General features: G+C 35.5%; 1 protein-coding gene across 3 annotated transcripts in view; it reads left to right on the forward strand.

Moving 5' to 3' along the window:
* LOC145277050 (rho GTPase-activating protein 6-like) overlaps positions 1 to 19,055 on the forward strand; it is an 840,447-nt gene that overhangs the window by 804,362 nt on the left and 17,030 nt on the right. For all 3 annotated transcript variants that reach the window (XM_080128704.1, XM_080128705.1, XM_080128703.1), the window contains 2 exons: positions 13,161 to 13,365; positions 16,976 to 17,031. In XM_080128704.1, coding sequence (XP_079984830.1) covers positions 13,161 to 13,365; positions 16,976 to 17,031 — 261 coding nt within the window. The remainder of the gene's footprint in view (positions 1 to 13,160; positions 13,366 to 16,975; positions 17,032 to 19,055) is intronic.

Here is a 19,055-nt window from a genome sequence, read left to right on the forward strand (position 1 = left end):
TTGACAAATAAAATATTTTTTCATATTGTCTCTTCGTCAGCACAAATGAAGGGGGTTAAATGTTGTGGAAGACAACAAATTTAAACGAGCGCATTGAAGTGATTATGACTGGTGAACATTTATATGAGGGTGGTCCCATGTTGTTTCTTTTAGGGTCGATCAAGAGGTTTTTCGGTTTGTAATGCGTTTACTTCTTATAATACCCTGGACTAATATCTCAGGCCGACAGATAAAATACCACCGAAATGACCCAGTTTCTGTCGGATTGATTGTCGGGAACGGAAGCTCGACTGTCATGTCTGTCAAGTTTGTTGGTCACGACAGAAATGGCGCCATCGACTGCAATGATTGCCAATGCATTAACTCTGTATTTTTCCCGCCAAAAAGCACATCGAGTGACTCACAGTTAAAAATACGATTTGTTTCAGCGTTGGTGGGAACTGTTAATCAAGGACTTCTTTTCTTCTTATTGTTATAACTGGATTGATGAGATTGAATTAATGCATTTCCCCCAGAGTTCTTTGTTATGGCCGCCTACACATTTGTCCTTGGCTTTTTGCCTTTCACATATTTGTTGATTCTCGTCAAACAAGAGACAAAAGCGGAAGAACCTGAGAGGGAAACAAGAAAAATGTCGCAGCAGAACTCGCCGAATTAATTGACACAACCAGCGACGTTTTCAACGTCGGCTTTTAAAGTCAACTCGAGTATACATCCTTGTGAGATATATATGAGCCTGTCTGGTGGCTACGATAGTTGCGTTTTTTTTTTGGGGGGGGGAAAGATTTTGCGATATGAGCATATTTTCATCATTGGATGAACGATCTATGAACGTGCATGTGTCCGAGGATAATTATATTTTAAAACTATATACGCTTCCATATATAAGAGCATCACATTGGATACTCGAAATTATTCATATCTAGCATTTAGAGTTATCTGCAATAATATATTAACAACTTGCAAAAACTATGATAGCTCGATATTTCGGAGTATAGTAAAATAGAGCTGGATATATATATATATATATATATATATATATATATATATATATACTATTAAATCGCTCCAGACAAGGCATGAAGCCACTTGATGTAAAGAGCTAGATGCCGGAAAGTCTTCTACTTTAATAGTCTCTTCCCTTGAACTTCTAGACTATGTAATTTATGTCTCATGCTTCTCTTACTGCACTGATATGCAGAATTTTAAATGTAATGTTAACAAACATCTTGCTGCTCAATTCTATAGTGTCCCTGTAGATGCGATCCAAATAATAATAATAATCGCTTGCATCTAAGTGGCAATATGCCTTGTTTGGGATGAAAAAGAGTTTTAAAAAAAAAATTTAAGATCATATCCTGGACCAAAGAGGATTTGAATTCATCTGTTAACACCATCTCTTCTTAACCATTCGCACGTTATTACGATTTTATATTGTAGTGATATCAAGTTGAAATTTACACACGTATTCCATGTTATTGTCGCCATGGTAACCATTAGCCAGTTACGTACGTCATCATCATATTAGAAAGAGTTTTATGGGTTATAAGTGGATTAGGTGGGGGTGGGAGTGCAGGAGTCGTACATTAATAATAGAAATGGAAATAGCGAAGTCTTAAGTTAGGCTAAGTGTTTATGGTACTCGTATATAAGCCGTCGTCTTTCGCTGTAGTGAGTTGCTCAGGTTCTCATATTTTAGGTAATTGCTGCTCTTGTGTTTTAATGTTTTTTTACAAGGGAGTCACCATTTATCAAGGCTCGAATACCACTTGAGGATGATGGTTAATGAATTTAAAAAGGTGGTGTTGTAATCGCCAATGGTGTAGATTGCGTAGAATTCGATTATTTATGGGAATGGCTCGACAATAATGTGTTTACATTGGACCTGAAAGCAACCATGTTGTATTCAATCGGGAAGAAGTCAAGCGGAACAGTGTTCCACGTGCGGGCAATTCTAGGAAAGAAGCTTTATTCATGGAATCAGCATTTAGATTTAGGCACTGGTATAGAGTGACGGAAATTATTGATAGTGGTTGTAACTAGTCGAGTGTTTTTGTGAAAGTTTGGCAATGGAGGGGGCATAGATTGTAACTCAGACGAACAATTTCCACGAAAATTGCGATACAGCTGAGGCAGGTTGTTTATTTGTTTGTTTATTTGTTTTTTGTTTGTTTGTTTGTTTGTTTGTTTGTTTATTTGTTTTTGTTTTTTGTTTGTTTATTTGTTTGTTTATTTGTTTGTTTATTTGTTTGTTTATTTGTTTGTTTATTTGTTTGTTTATTTGTTTGTTTATTTGTTTGTTTATTTGTTTTTGTTTTTTCTTTGTTTGTTTGTTTGTTTATTTGTTTGTTTATTTGTTTGTTTATTTGTTTGTTTATTTGTTTTTGTTTTTTCTTTGTTTGTTTGTTATGGAAAACGTTCTAAGCAAGACATGAAGCTAGTTGATGTAAGCAGCTAAAACCTTACTTCAATGTCAAAACCGGTTAACGATAAGTGTGGACGAAATAGATTCCGACCCAGAAAACAGCAATTCTTCCGCTTTTGTCAGAAATATCGCTTGTGAAGAGTAAGGAGTGAAAAAAAAATAAGAAAAGCGAGAATTACAAAAATACCGGAAGTAAACCCGAGGTTCATTTTTCTGCTCGCTTTTGGGTAGTAAAATCTCTCTCTCTCTCTCTCTCTCTCTCTCTCTCTCTCTCTCTCTCTCTCTCTCTCTCTCTCTCTCTCTCTCTCTCTCTCTCTTACACCAAGACACTTGTGACCAAAACAAATACGTTTTCTTTGTATTGCGACGCATGAATCCTATCAATTGTAAAGGTTTCAAAATATAAATAAAAAAGATTTTTGTTTCCAAATTAAAAAGAACTCATAAAGATACTCTAAAATTGGTTTACCAATTTTAAAACATTTGTTAGGCTGTATATTTTGGTGAATAATGAAACGTTTTAAAAATTGTCTTCGTATCTTTTCAATTAATCGGTTTTTGATGCTTATGTAGATCAGTGATCTTTTAAACCAACGCATTTCAGGTGAAAACATTATTACGTACTTACATGTCATGTCGAAATTGATAGAAATTCAAATAATTACGAAAAATGATAATAAAATATTTTAAATAAAAAAGAAATCAACCACAATTACGTTCTTGTGTTTAAAAATGACGGTACGTATTATTTACTCAAAGTTTTCGATTGCAATTACCTCCCCCTGAATCTAACGAACTCTCCAATATTAAAACGTACGATAAAACTCTGTAAATTGCTAAAAGGTCGATATTTTTTTTTTTTTACTTGTAATTATTATTTTTTTTTTTTACTGGATTATTTTTCACAATTTTTTTTTAGTTTATACTAATTTCCACCTAACACGTTAGTACGTAATAATGTTTTCACCTGAAATGCGTAGGTTTAAAAATAATCACCAATCTACACAAGCACTGAGTTTTCTTTGAAAATGTTTAAGAGTAGTAGAAAGTAGACGTACATTTTGCAGTCCTTATTTTTTCTTTAGTCTTCGCATTTCTGACAAAAAGGGAAAATTTGTTGTTTTTGTCTACTGAGTCGGGATCTATACATCTCACATTTATCATTAGTTGGGTTTGGGGGTTTTTACCTTAAAGTAGTATCTTATTTTTGTTTGATTTTATCTCCTTACATCAAGTGGCTTATGCAGACTCTCAAATATATTCGCACTATCCTGATCAGACAAAAGGCAAATGTTTGACAGATTTGTAAACGACGTACAATCGGTTCCAGCAAGTCTGGCACGACATGCAGGGGTTACATGGTTTCGTTTGTCTGTTTTACGGCATATAAACATCGTGTTGAATCATCTAATGCCGGAACGAAACAGGTATTGTCAACTATTTATTGTATACGATTAGTTGAACACAAGTCACTACTTCCTCCTCGAACACACACGAAAAGATAGTTTGCATTATCTGGATTATTCGCACTACTGTCCTCATTTTCGTCTCACAACGTTTCGGTCGATGTTACCTACGGCCTTCTTTAGGTACGTCTTGTCGAACTCTGGAATCTGTATGGAATTTCGAAATCAGCCTTTTAGTTGACCTATTCTCGTGCCATCAGCCATGACCAGGTAAAAATCTTTGGTATTTGGTATTTGGTGATTGTCACTTCTGGTTACTGGTAATGTATTTTGGTGATAGTACGTCTTGGAGAAATGCCAACAACAGCACTAACAATTAATATATATGTAGTTAAATTCACGTATGAAAAAAAGATGGATAAAACCTTGCATGAATTGATCACCATTTAAGGAGAGTTAAGTCAATGACGAGAATTTCGGGATGAAAGCAAGAAATTAACGAACAAAATAGATGTATATATCAGCAATTTTACCGAAATGTAAAATATGCTTTGAAAGACTAAAGTTTGCGAAGAAGTTTTATAGTTCTTGAATAAGAAGTAGATAAACTCGTCAGAAAATTCGTTTTAAAGTTCTGTTCGGTGTGAGTTTACCGTTTGTGTGAGTGTATTCACTAGAGATAGACCATCAGGCTTAAAAGAATTTCAGCGTGACGCCTTCCAATCTTTTTGGATGCGCGTTGCTGGTGTCCAGAATCGAGGCAGGCGCATCGCAGGTGTCCCCGGAAGAACTCGGAATTTTTGTTCACCCTAACACTGTTTTATAGATTTGTTGAATTTCACACTCGATTGTTAGTTTCGGAATTGGTAACGATTTTTATTTGTTGAAAAATATTTTCAGTTCACACATTCCGGCTTGTTTTTATAAAGTGATGAAAAGGGCGAATCTCGGCGAAAGCGGAAAAAGAAAAAGGGTAGCAAGTAAAGGTATTTTCCTTTTAGAATTCGTCTGAATCGCATCTCAAAGTAAAAATTCGCCGATAAAAGAGGTGAAAAGGAAAAAGAAGAAAATGTTGAATGAAGAAATATAAGAGCGGCTTATAATGCTCGTTCGTTTCGCAATTTATTAGCAAAGAATGCAAAAGAGATAGAATTAGAAATAAGCCTAGAGAAAACAGAGTGTATGTCTACAGCTACATCACTGTTTAACTTAAACATGACTAATCAAGTGTTAGCTCCAGGGGAGGCAGCTCCTTGATCTCTTTAAACTTACTGAAGTAAAATAAAATAAAAAGGGGAACTCATCAAACAAGTCACACAATTCATTTATTCATGGTATAAACTGATTTTGTCCAGTGATTACGAGGCGACATTGAAACCCAGAATCGAGCTGGGTTGGACGGCCTTCCAAAAACACAGCACCATTGTAAAATCAAAAGGATGCCAATAACCGTGAAAGTAAAAGTTTATTTATGTCCTCCCAGTAGTTTTATATAACCTTGATTGTATCACATGAACTAAACAACTAGTCAATCGTATTGAGGTGTTTCAAAATCACGTAATGCGTTTCATTACGGGACATCGCCTGATCAAAAAAAGAAACTAAAATATCCGCCCTCTGTCAAACTACTTCCTCATCCCCTCTATTTGATAAAATCGAAAGTAAAGCCCTTAAACTTTTTAGTCATGTCAGACGATTAACCACTGGCCTGTCAAAGTTTTGCTTTGAGGTATGTTAGAAGGCAAAAGAGGCAGAGGAAAGTCAAGGAGAAGATGAAGAGAGAGAAAGTTTTTGATTGGAAATCTCTCAATAGTTGGGCCTCCATCAACCAACTTGCCCTGGATCGGAAAGAATGGCGAAAAATAAGTCACGTGAGTTTGCAATCCGCACCAAGAGGAAGATGCCACATGATGATAAAATGCACGTGCGTCTCGCACATCGATTACTAATCTACCACACATCATCAGTATTGCCTGTATTGAGAATCGAACCTTAAATCTCCCGAACTAATTATTACTTAGAAATTTATTAGTTACGAAAAAGTTTATATTCTTATAATTATAATACAAGATAGATTAGGACGATTCCATAGTCGGCGATTACATATATAGAACCACTAACACACTATCGGGATTAGATAAAACTGAAAAAAAAACAAACAAAAAAAAACAGATTATATATCTCCGTCCGTGTGTGCAACATTTACTTCCGTTTCCGGAGTAGGTTGGAGGAATATTAAAATACACATCATTGTCTCAGCAGAAATTAAAGAAAGCGATAGTAAACAAAGAGCGAACTTTACATGAGTGGGCGATTCCTGTCCATTGCGGTTTTCATGTAAAACATCCTCCGGATATGATGTACCAATAAATTGCATTCCTTTGTGTCATTTGAACTTTACCTACTTGTTTAGTCCGGCAGCAACTGTGTCTTCAGACGCAGAATCAATTTTGTGCGAGTAAAATCCGATTACGCTGGGGATATCCACGATTACGATCGGATTGTAACAATTGCTTAATTGATACTTTAAACTTGTGACTCAATATCAAACGGAATTATATTTGATATGCATAATAATAATTTAAGACGAAACAAATATAAATACAGTCGAATTTATTTGTCAGTTCAATAAGGAAAATATGTTGTAATTAGAATATTATATGTATGTATGTATGTATGTATGTATGTATGTATCTGTATATATTATGTCTCAATATATATGTATGGATATATATTCATACATAATATATATACATGTATATATACATATTTTTTTTACCCGGTGTTCACCACTTATCAAGGCCCGGCAGCCACTCAGGGATGAGGCTTATTGCAAGTACAGTACGTTAGTGTGGAGATTTAATGAAGTGTCTACTTAAGAACGCGGTTCATTAGGAATTTGTTTACGTTGGACTTGAAGACATCCAGGTTGTAGTCAGGTGGAAAGCAGGCAGACGGAACAGAGTTCCACAGGACTGCAGTTCTAAGAAAGAAGCTTTGTTCATGGAATCTACGCTTTGATTTAGGCACAGATAAACAGTGGGGGAAATTTTTCACAGTGGATTCAGCTAGACGGGTGTTTTTCGTGAAAGATTGGCGAGGGGGGACCAGATATTGGAGTTCAGACGAGCACCTGCCATGGAAATAACGATAAAACAAGGATAGGCTCGCAACGTCTCTCCTGTGGGAGAGAGGTTGCAGGGAAGAGAAAAGGGCATCCCCCACTAAGACACGAAGTCTATTTTGTACTCTGTCAAGGCAGGATAGGCTGTTTTTAGCAGCTCCTGCCCAGATATGGCAACAGTATTCCATTCCTGGACGTACTTGGCTTTTATATAGATAGAGAATTGCATCAGTAGTGAGATATCTTCTGGAGTGGTAGAAGGATCCCACCATCTTTCCAGCGACCTTGACAACAGACTTGATGTACATGTTCCATTTCAGATCAGGAAAGGTCAAACCCAGAAGCTTGTCAAAACATGGGGCTTCTCCTAGACGAGAGCCATCCATTTTAATTGATGCCAGATGGGGATCAGAGCGTTGATGATGTAAAGATAAGGTTTGGTTTTGGATGCATTAAAGGTAACCAACCACATCTTCCCCCACTGAACCACGCGCTCGAGATCAGAGGAGAGAGAATCAGAGAGAACTTTGTCATTTACAGCCTTTGATGTGTTGCCGTAGATGGTCGTGTCATCAGCATAAATGGCAACGAATGATTTAAGTATGTGTTTAGGGAGATCATTGATGTAGATCAGGAAGAGAGTTGGGCCCGAGATTGACCCTTGAGGGACTCCAGCATTAATACTGCAGCCTCTGATTTTTTTCCATCCACACCTACTCTTATGAGCCTATCGGAGGGAAATGATTTAATGATTGAGAAAACATTTCCAGTTATACCGTAGCTGGAAATCTTGTGAAGGAGGCCTTTATGCCATACCTTGTCAAAGGCCTTTGATATGTCAAGAGCAATTGTCCTAGAAAGGAAGCCTTTGTCAAGAGATTCACTAATCCTGTGAGATATAACCATTAGCACATCTGCGGTAGATCTTGCAGAGAGGAAACCATATTCTGTGTCACGAAGAAAGTTATTTCTGCTGAGGTGGTTGACTATTTCTCTATTTAATATGGATTCCAGCAACTTACTCATGACACACAGGAGACTTATTGGTCTGTACTGAAAGGGAGATGACTTATCACCTGAATTCTTAAATACAGAGCATACTGATGAGGTTTTCCAGGGAGTCGGAAAGCACTTTTCTTTAAGCCAACGCTTAAACAGTTTCGTAGGTATGGGAGCAAGTTCTGGTTGAAGCTTTTTTAACACTATAATTGGGATGCCGTCAGGGCCAGTTGCTTTACTGGAATCAAGGTTCTTGATTAGCTTGGCGACCTCATGTACAGATATTTGTATGTTACCTAGCGTGTTCTGTGTTATAGGAGGAAATATGGGGAGTTGATGGCCTTCGTCGCATAGGGTAGAATTAGCTGCAAAGTTCTTTGCAAATAGTTTGGCCTTGTCTGACGCTGACGAGATGACCTCTGGTCCATTGATAATGGTTGGGATAGAACGCACACTTCTGTTCAGGATCCTATTTCTTATTTGTCAAAACTGGTGGGAACCAAGCCGCTGATCAGCAACTTTGGATTTAACAGACTGGGCATATAGCTCTCTTGCATTTTTTATTACTCTTTTACAGTAGTTGCTGGCGTTCCTGAAAGCAGCTTTAGTCTCAGTGCATCTATTACGTTGGTAATTATGGAAAAAGTGATTTCTATGCGCGATAGCAGCAGCACATTCTGGGGAAAACCATGGCTGGCTGTAAGGTTTTTGTTGGAATTTTTTAGATGGTATGAATCGGTCTATGCCTACAATTAACCATTCGGTTAGATCTGATACTATAGAGGACACATCGTTTTTAAACATGAAATGCAGAGGTAAATCAGATATGAATGTACGGAAGCTATCCCAGTCAGCCATAGAGTATTGGTATACAGTACGGTGGAGGGGTACGTCTGGAGACTTTTTACATTTCATTTTTATCTTAACTGATACAACGGAGTGGACGGAGGATCCTAGAGGAGAATGAACGGAACATGAACATAGCTCAGGGGAAGTTGAGAGAAAAATGTCTAGGAGGCTTGCATATTGACCAGTAGTATCGGGCACGCGGGTGGGTTTGCGAACACTCTGAGTGAGGTCATAAGCAATGGCAAAATCATGACAAAACCTCCCCTCATCGTCTGTCTTATTTGAATGGGTCAGCCATTCCACGTTATGAACGTTGAAGTCATACAGATGTGGATGTTAGCCGAGGGATGTGCAGACAGGATGTGGTCTATTTTCTCAGATATACTCTTAAAGATAGTAACTCCGCTGTTATGGGGTCGATAGAGGGCAAATATAAATGCAATGGTGTAAGCAAGTGCAACCTGGAAGCACATATAGGGTAAATTAGGATCTTCTCTAGAGATATCCCTGCCACACGGGAAGCCATCTTTAATGTAGGCACATATTCCATGCCCATGGCGATCTTGGGTGTCAGATTTAGCTGTTAAGTTAGAGTATCCGTTAATTATGAACTCATCTAGGGAAGTGGTCGGCCCTATTCCAGTTTCGCTTAAAAAGAATATGTCCGGTTTCGTCTCCTGTAATTGGGTTTCAACCTCTGGAAGGTTGGAACGTAGACCTCTGATGTTGGAGAAGGAGACTTGGTAGTAGAGGTCTACGTTGGAAGATGGGGTTCTAGGTTTATTCGAGGTTTTTATTCTGGAGATATTTCATGTTGAGGTTTTGGGATTTGTGGAATAGGTCGGCATACTTGGTTAGAGCAGGATAGAGAGGGAAAGTAAGAGAGAAAAAGACAGGAAAATTTTTTTTTTGTAGCACATGAAAAGGTAAAGCCGTAACAATTACCCACTAGTATGGCATCGAGAGGCCCCACCAGAGAAAACTGCATGGTCCAGAATCCATTCACCAAATGGCAATACAGCAGTCCCAGTACTTTGCGCCTGCTGATAGAACAGCCTCCTTAGTGGTTAATCCAAGGTTCGGGTCCCTGACTATCAGGCGGATAATGTCCGCCCAGACAAACGTTTACCTCCAGCACTCTTACTAGTGACAGGGCCACAAGGATAGACATACAGACAGAAAATTTCCCACATCTCAGGCTACTGTTCACCAAGTCCTACCGACCTTTAAAGCAGCTTTTTCTTCACCCTTTGTCAGAAAAATCACTCGTTCGAATGAGGACTGAGGGACAAAAAAGGAGAAGCGAGAGTTACTGGAGCTGCCGATAACACATCTACTCTCCATACATGCATGCATACATGCATATAAAAACATACACCTCTTCACTGAAACCTCTCTCCCACAGAAGGGACGTTGCGAGCCTGTCGTTTCCAATCTTCCATGAAAAACACCCGTCTAGCTGAAATCACTCTCAGTAATTTTATCTGTGCCTAAATCAAAACATAAATTCCATGAACAAAGTTTCTTTCTTAAAAGTACATGCCTGTGGAACTCTCTTCCGTTTGTCTGTTTCCCACCTGACTACAACTTGGATGTCTTCAAGTCAACATAAACAAATTCCTGATGAACCGCCCCCTTAAGTAAAACACTTAATAAAATCTCCATTACTAACGATTACTGCGATATTATCCCATTGATTACTGTACACGCAATAACCCTTATCCCCTCCGGCCCTTGATAAGTGGTGACGTCCTTGTAAAAAAAAAAAATACTTGCATATACATGCATAAACATGTGTGTATATATATATATATATATATATATATATATATATATATATATATATATATATATATATACATACATAAATATACATATATATATATAAATATATATGCACATAAATATATCTATACATATACATATAAATATATATACATATAAATATATATGCATATAAATATATATACATATAAATATATATGCATATAAATATATATACATATATATACATATAATATATATACATATGAATATATATATATACATTTACATATAAATGTATATATATGCATATACATATAAATATACATATATACATATGCATATAAATAGAAATATACATATAAATATAAATATATACACATATACATATACATATATATACATATAAATATAAATATATATACATATATATACACACATAAATATATATATACATACACATATGAATAAATATATATACATATAAATATATATGTATATACATATACATATAAATATATATGTCTATATATACGAATACATATATACATATACAAATAAATATATATAGAGATATAAATATATATATACTATTACATATAAATATATATACATATAAATATATATCTATATAAATATACATATAAATATATATAATTATTTCTATAGCCCAAAGAACCCCGCAGCTCACACGAGCCATGCCAGCCAACGAACTGAAAGTCTAAGACTCGAGTTTCGCCCTCATTTGGGCTCATAGGTCAGACATATCTGCACCCGGGATTTAAAACCTGAGCCTTCTGCATGCGAGCCAAGAACTCTACCAACCGAGCAAATGCCCCGCATACAAGAAATTCATTAACCAACACAGATCAAGCAAACCACGACGAAATCAAGCTGTGAAAGATTGGCGAGGAGGGGACCAGTGATTGGAGCTCAGACGAGCATTTCCCATGTAAATAACGATAAAACAACGACAGGCTCGCAATATATAATATGCCTGACTGATGAGCCCAAATAAGGGCGAAACTTAGACTTCCGGTTCGTTAGCTGGAATGGCTCATGTGAGCCGCGGCGATCTTTGGGCTGTGGAAATAATTTAATATAATCTCGCATATTCTGAAAATTATATATATATATATATATATATATATATATATATATATATATATATATATATATATATATATATATATATATAAATATATATATACACATATACATATAAATATATATACATATATACACATGTACACATATATATACACACATATATATACATATAAATATATATAAAATATATATATAGGAGAACAATAGGAATGGAAAATATATATATATATATATATATACACACACATATATATATACACACATATATATATACACACACATATACACACACACACACACACACACATCGTCTTGCTTGGGCGTTAAAGCCGTCTGTCCAGTTTATGACATTCAGTTTCAAAAATTGTGCGCATGAGTAAATAAATAAAAACAAAGCCGTAAAAGTTTTTTTATCGGCAATTTACAAATTGTGTTCTTATTTTATTTATTTTTAAATAGATTTATAAATGCTGTTTTCATACATTCTTAACATATACAGAACGAATATAAATAAATAAAACAGAAAATATTTTTTTAAAATATTCGTTTGCGTTACAAATAAATAAATTCGTTCTTTTCCGTATTTATTTTTTTATTTTTTTTTTATTTTTTTACATTTCTGCATATTACTTTTTATAATGAATTCTAATATTAAAAAAAAACTATATAAAACCGAACATAATAAAAATATGTATGTTTTTAACGTTCCGATTTTTAAAGCGATTATTTTAATTGTATTTACATTGCTAGTTGGAATCGGTTTCAAACAACTTTTTTTTTAAATAACTACTTTTTTACATAGGAGTCGCCACTTATCAAGGTCCCTAGGCCACTCGATGATAAGAGTGTACAGTAGTCATTGGGATAAAATCCTAGTAATCGTTGTTGCCGAGTTAAAGGTCCAGCATCTTTCTTGCCTTCTCTGCGAAGCCCATTCCTTTCTCTGGACACACACGGGCGTGTGCACTTTTTTATATAGATTACTCAAGGAATGAGTCGGCATAAAGAAAATAACTTCTTGAAAAAAGTCAGAGTTGCTTTCCTTCAGTTAGTACGCCAAATGGTTGGAAAATAAACAGTCTTACTGGCGAAATATTTCTTTCTAAATATTAGATATTATTCATTCGGGGCAACAGCAATCAAGAAAATATCAACTTTGTGGCTGTTTGTTTTGTAGTTTTAGTTTTAGCTGTACATACACACGCAGTTGTCTTTTATATAGTAGATGACACTGAAGGTGAAGGGTGAATGAGAAAACACAGTTCGCAAGAACTTCTTCCTGTTTTGGTTTTTGTTTTTCTTGTCCAATATGATAATGTAAATTAATTACGAATGTACAAAAATATTATTTCGAAAATTGCAAAACTCAAAACAACATGGTTTGATTAAACGAAAACTACAAAAACTCTATACTATGAAGCTAATTCTAAACGTTACAAGCATCAATAAATAAACCCGATTTGTTTGTACTTTTTTTTAACAGTTTCATGCTGGAAGCAGCGATTCATTGTCCGAATCAGATGCAAGCAGTCGACATACAGGGGGTAGCACTAACTTGATTGATGCACTCAGTTTATCGATGACTGGTCGAGACAGTCTTCAAAATGACACCTTTGAACACTTGAACAGTGAAGGACCAATGGTACCACGGATCGTAACCACCTGTTTCAAGCATATCGAGACCTACGGTAAGCGCGTCACTTGATAAACATATTACGTTTAATCGTCTGCTTTTATGTCTTTGACTCCATTTCCAAAATGTGCATTTAGAAGGAGGAATGACTAAGTGGACTTTACGGCATATCAACCCTATTGAGTGAATGCCAAACATTTTTAACATAATAACTCATCCTATATTTTTTAGATTAGAACTAAACTACAAAAAAAGTAAACAGGACAACTGCTTATTTAAAGCATGAAACCCGATGTAATGTTAAATCTGTGTGCGGTAGTTGTAACTTTTAAAATTGCATCAGCTCTATTACATTTTTTTATTACTAAACTATATTGAAATAAATAATATTTCTTTATTTTTTTAAACAGAATTTTTCAATTATAAGTGTATCCCCCCTGAACCCCTACTTTCTGCCCCCCCCCTCAAATTTGAGTGCTGTTACATCAAATAATCGAGGAAGGACAATGAGGATGGAAATACCGAAGACAGAAAGCACTGACCAGAACTCCACTGGATGAGTGCAAAAAGAACTGGGGTGTTGGGGAGGCTTATTGCCACCCAAATTTCAGTGAAGACTAAGGCTATTAATGAGAAATCAATGGTAAACGACTATTGTGATAATGCAAACAAATTTTCAAATGTTATCGAAAGAAATGGTGAGTAATAGAAACCTAGTGAAACTTATTGTCATTCAGATTTCAGGGAACAGCACAGGTTGTTCCCAAAGAGAATTATTTGATGATGACCTGTGTGAAAACATCTAGTGAAGAAGAAGAAGAAGAAGAAGAAGAAGAAGAAGAAGAAGAAGAAGAAGAAGAAGAAGAAGAATATCAGAAACTGAGGGAGGAAATTACAAGATTGTGGAATAAGAAAACTTCCATCGTGCCAATAAGCATAGGTACGCTTGGCTCACTTTCTGATGATCTTATGAAACAGCTGAACTCCTTGGGAATCAGATACATCACCGTACTCCAGAAGTCAGTTCTGCTTGGCTGAGCAAACATCCTACGCCAGGTGATTTCCATCTATTGGACTATCCTCACTAGCCTTGGTATAAAATCTCGGTCTTTAAGGGAAAAAAACCTGTGTAAAACATCACAACACTGTCAAGTTAATGGAATAAAAATAATAATAATAATAATAATAATAATAATAATAATAATAATAATAATAATAATAATAATAATAAACAATAACAATAAGTTCTAGTTAAACGGTCGACTTAAGCTAGAAGTTAGAATCGGACATTTGATGTAATCGCCTCATGTTGGAATTTGAGTTTTAATAAGATAATGCTTTTGAATGTCTAGTAGGTAATTAAATTATCTCCGTATTAGATATAAAAAATGGTCGGCTATTTATGAATGGATTGTTCTTTTGGGGTACAGTTTTCTGTGAGAAATGCATAGAAGAAGTTGTTGGATTTTTTGTGCTGAGAATTTTTTTCCAGAAGTGATCTGACAATCTTTTAATGAACAGCATTCTTGGTTGTTTGTTTCTGCACGAAACAAATGTCAAAAATTACATTGAAAATTTTTTGCTTTTTTTTTTCAATTCAGCAAGTAAAATACGAATAAAGACTTGAAATTTAAAATACCATTATACACTACTAAGTCATCACCTATCCAGGCCAAAAGCCACCTAAGGATAAAAGGTAATTGGAATGAGAGATAATGATAAACATAACACCATGATTGGCAATGATCGAGGGAAAGATGACAGTTGGACAAATATTTGTTGATATTGTACTTGAAGATGACTACGTTGTAATCAGCAAGGAAACAGTCCCATGATATTGTGTTCCACAGATGGAAGGTGTTTCAAACGAAATTGTTTTTGTGAAAGTTTCGTTGGATTTGATGCACAAGGATGAAGAAAGAAAAGTTTGACGATTTTGTAATCATCGTCATTGGTTTAAGTTAGATAAGTCTATTTTACTAATAGATTAATATAATTTTTCTTAGTAGAATTTGGGACGCTAAAACATTTAATATTACAAATAAACATGAATAAAAAAAAAAGGAGGAAAAACCGGCAGAAATTGTAAGAGAAATTGTTATTCTTCGACGAATTTTTTTATTAACAAAACGCATGTCAACTCATATTTAAGCTTGACGATGGATGCCCTGGAAAAGTCACTTCTGAAAATGATTTGTTTTTCAACTATTTTATTTCATGTAACAATTTTTAACATTACAAAAAAAATTAATGTTAAAAACTTTGTTGCATTAAAAGGAAAAGTCGTTGCACTTGTTTCTACAATTACTGTCGCATTTTAAATAGTTGCATCTTTTTTATGCAAACGAACTTAGCAGAATATATTAAAACTGGTAAACATTAATAAGAATATCAGTTGACGTGATATTGTAAACAAACACAGACAGAACTTAATGAACGTGATGTATATATATATATATATGTGTGTGTGTGTGTGTGTTCTTACAATTTGTCAAAATTTTCTTAATAAAAAAATACTCGAAAAAATAACAATTCTTCTGCAATTAGCGTCGCTTTTTCCTTTTTTATTACTGCTTTTGTAATGTTAAAATTTTTTATATTAATCAAAGTAGTTGGAAAACATAATTTTTCTTACAATTAATCAGAAGTAACTTTTCCAGGGCATTAATTGCCAAGCCCAAATATCAGCTGAAGTGATATTGTCAACAAACCAAGTTGTGTTTTCTTCGTAAAAAAAAAAAAAAAAAAAAAAAGGGTAGTCTAAAATTTTTTGTAGGTTTTGTTCGCATTTTATATCATTTGTTTAATAATGGTATAAAATTTTCCAGGGTATTTTTGAGGTAAATTTTTATTTACTTTCAACCTTAACAATCGCCTTTAATATGACGACTTTTATAGGTTTTCAGGTATGATAAAATGCCCACCACTTATAACATAAGGAATTACATTGGTTAATATCCGGAAAACTATTTTTTGTGGAAAATTTAAATGCAATATTCGTTTTCAGCATACCCGATAAGTCGTCATTTTAAAGGCGATTGTTGAGGTGGAAAGTAAAAATTTACTGTTTTGTTTTTTTGCTTTTTTTTTTTGTAATTAATGGATTGTTTTATTAATTTATTTATTTTATGCTTTCACAATAACAAATTTATATCGAATCTTAATTTAAAATGAAACAATAAAAGAAAACATTTTTTTTACCTGGTTTCCACCTTAAAATTTTCCTTTAAAATTACGACTTTTGGAGGTTTGCGGGTATGCTAACAACGAACATTGCATTTAAATTTTTCTGTAAATAAGTAGCTTTTCGGATATCAAGCAATATCATTTCTTATGTTATTGTTTGTGGCCCTCTTAATATACACAAATGCACGTAGTTTCTCAGAGTTGCGTGGTCATCAGCAATAATATAAGAAATGATATTGTTCAATATCCGAAAAACTATTTATTTGCAAAAAAATTAAATGCTATATTCGTTTTCAGCATACCCAAAAACCTATCAGTCATCTTTTTAAAGAAAAATGTTATAGTAGAAATCGTGTAACAATTTACCCCCCCCCCATCCAATAATATAATAAATTAATAAAATTAATGATTTTGTTTTTTGTTTTTATTTTTTCTCTTTCTCTCACTCTCTCTCTCTCTCTCTCTCTCTCTCGTTATAGGCTTTCATGTTCTGGGCATTTTCCGAGTTGGCAGTTCCAAAAAACGAGTGAAACAGGTTAGTCAAAAGGAGATAACCACATTCAAAGGGAGATCACTCAAATAGATTTTAAAAATGTATCTCCGCTGAATTTTTTATATTTTTTTACAAGTCACTTTTCATCCGTCTGTAACAGAACCAATGCTCCTAATTCCGAACCACCCAACTTAGAGGAAGAAGTTTCAGCAGGGCTCTGGAGGTCTACTGTGTAAACAAACAAAAATGTTAGAACTTCTTCTTACTAACTCCTCTCAACTTCAACTGTAACAGGGAAGGTCCTCCTGTACTACTCATCTTCTGGATGTTATGGATACCTGGACAGAAACTCTCGATGCAGGAGGAAGTATTGACATCGTCTACATGGACTTCATGAAGGCCTTCGATTCCGTGCCTCACCATCGCCTCCTGACAAAGATTGAGTCATATGGCATCCAGGGCAAAGTCCTCAACTGGATTCAGGTGTTCCTAAATGCTGGGCAACAGTGTGTAGTAGTAAACAGAGCAAAATCAAGACCAGCACGAGTAACGAGCGGGATACCACAGGGAAGTGTCATTGACCCAATGTTATTCGTCATCTACATAAATGACCTACCCAAACGCTGTCAAAGTGAAATGAAGCTGTTTGCAGATGACACAAAGTTGTTCACACATAGTGACATCCCAGGAGCCACAGACAGCCTACAGGCTGACCTAGATAACTTGCAGAACTGGTGACAGGACTGGTTGCTCCGTTTTTACCCACATAAATGCAGCGTCCTGAAACTAGGGAGCAGGAGATCAGAGGCTAAATACACATTGAAAGACAACTCGCTTGGAGTGATAACACTTGTAGAGCATGATCATGAGAAAGACCTAGGCGTCTACATCGACAACAAACTGAATTCGAAGGAACATGTAGCTAAATCCATCACAAAAGCAAATAAAGTTGTCGGGATCAATCGCTGCACTTTTGACTTCCTCTCGAATACAGTCTTTGTGCAACTCTACAAGAGCCTTGTGCGTCCTATCTTGGAGTATGGCCACTCTGTCTGGCAGCCACACCATAAGACCTTATGCAGTAATCTGGAAGACGTATAGCGCCGAGCAACCAAGCTGCTGGCATCACTGAAGGACAAGCCATATTCTGAAAGATTGAGAACCCTGAGACTGCCCATTTTTGAGCATCGGAGAAATCGTGGTGACATGATCGATCTCTACAAGTACATCCATGGGATCTATGATACAAGAAAGCCATCTTTTCAGATTGCCAAAAACATTGCAACCAGGGGGAAAAGCCTCAAAATCGTAAAAAGATACTATAGGCGAGATGTCCGCAAAGGGACCCTCTCACAGAGGGTTGTCAACACATGGAATGATCTCCCAGATGCAGTTGTACAAGGACAAACGGTAAACGCATTCAAAAGCAGACTTGACGCCCATTGGAGATTGCTGCCGAGTTTATATTGTCCATCGTCCTAAATGGAAGTGCAAATTCCTGGGTTTCTGTGCCACGCATGCCACAAAGTTTTCTAGTAAATTTTTCCTTTGGAACGATGAACAGGTCCAAAACCTGGACCTGAAACACCTATAGGTCAAAGGTCAAAGGTCAAAGGTCAAAGTCAAGTAATTTTCATATCTGTTCTCCCTCTCGGCTGTCAAAAACTAAACATTTGTGTTCTCCAATTCATCCATTTTATAGCCACCACTCCCCTCATGTGCAAATTAATGCTATATGCAAATTAATGAGCTATCTATAACTGGAGGTTTTTCTTTTCTGTTTTATGAAGCAATTCTGGTTTCTGATTGGTTGGTAGCAGAACGTGAATTAATTCGATTTGTCAGTTCCTAGCAGCATCGTTTATAAATAGAATCGTCCAACTGTGTGGGATCATACCCCATTATACTTCCAAAATATTGCAACAGCTTCTACCTAAACTGTAAACTCACTTCTGTTCACACACTAGTCACTTTGTACAGGTTCGTCATGATGTAGCCTATTCATAGTTTCCATCAGCACACTCCTGAGGGAAAGGTTGTTCGTTTCATCATTCCAGTTAGTCGCA

Source organism: Euprymna scolopes, chromosome 5 (assembly GCF_053919585.1).
Source record: "Euprymna scolopes isolate OS-2025 chromosome 5, ASM5391958v1, whole genome shotgun sequence".
NCBI classification, from domain to species: domain Eukaryota; kingdom Metazoa; phylum Mollusca; class Cephalopoda; order Sepiida; family Sepiolidae; genus Euprymna; species Euprymna scolopes.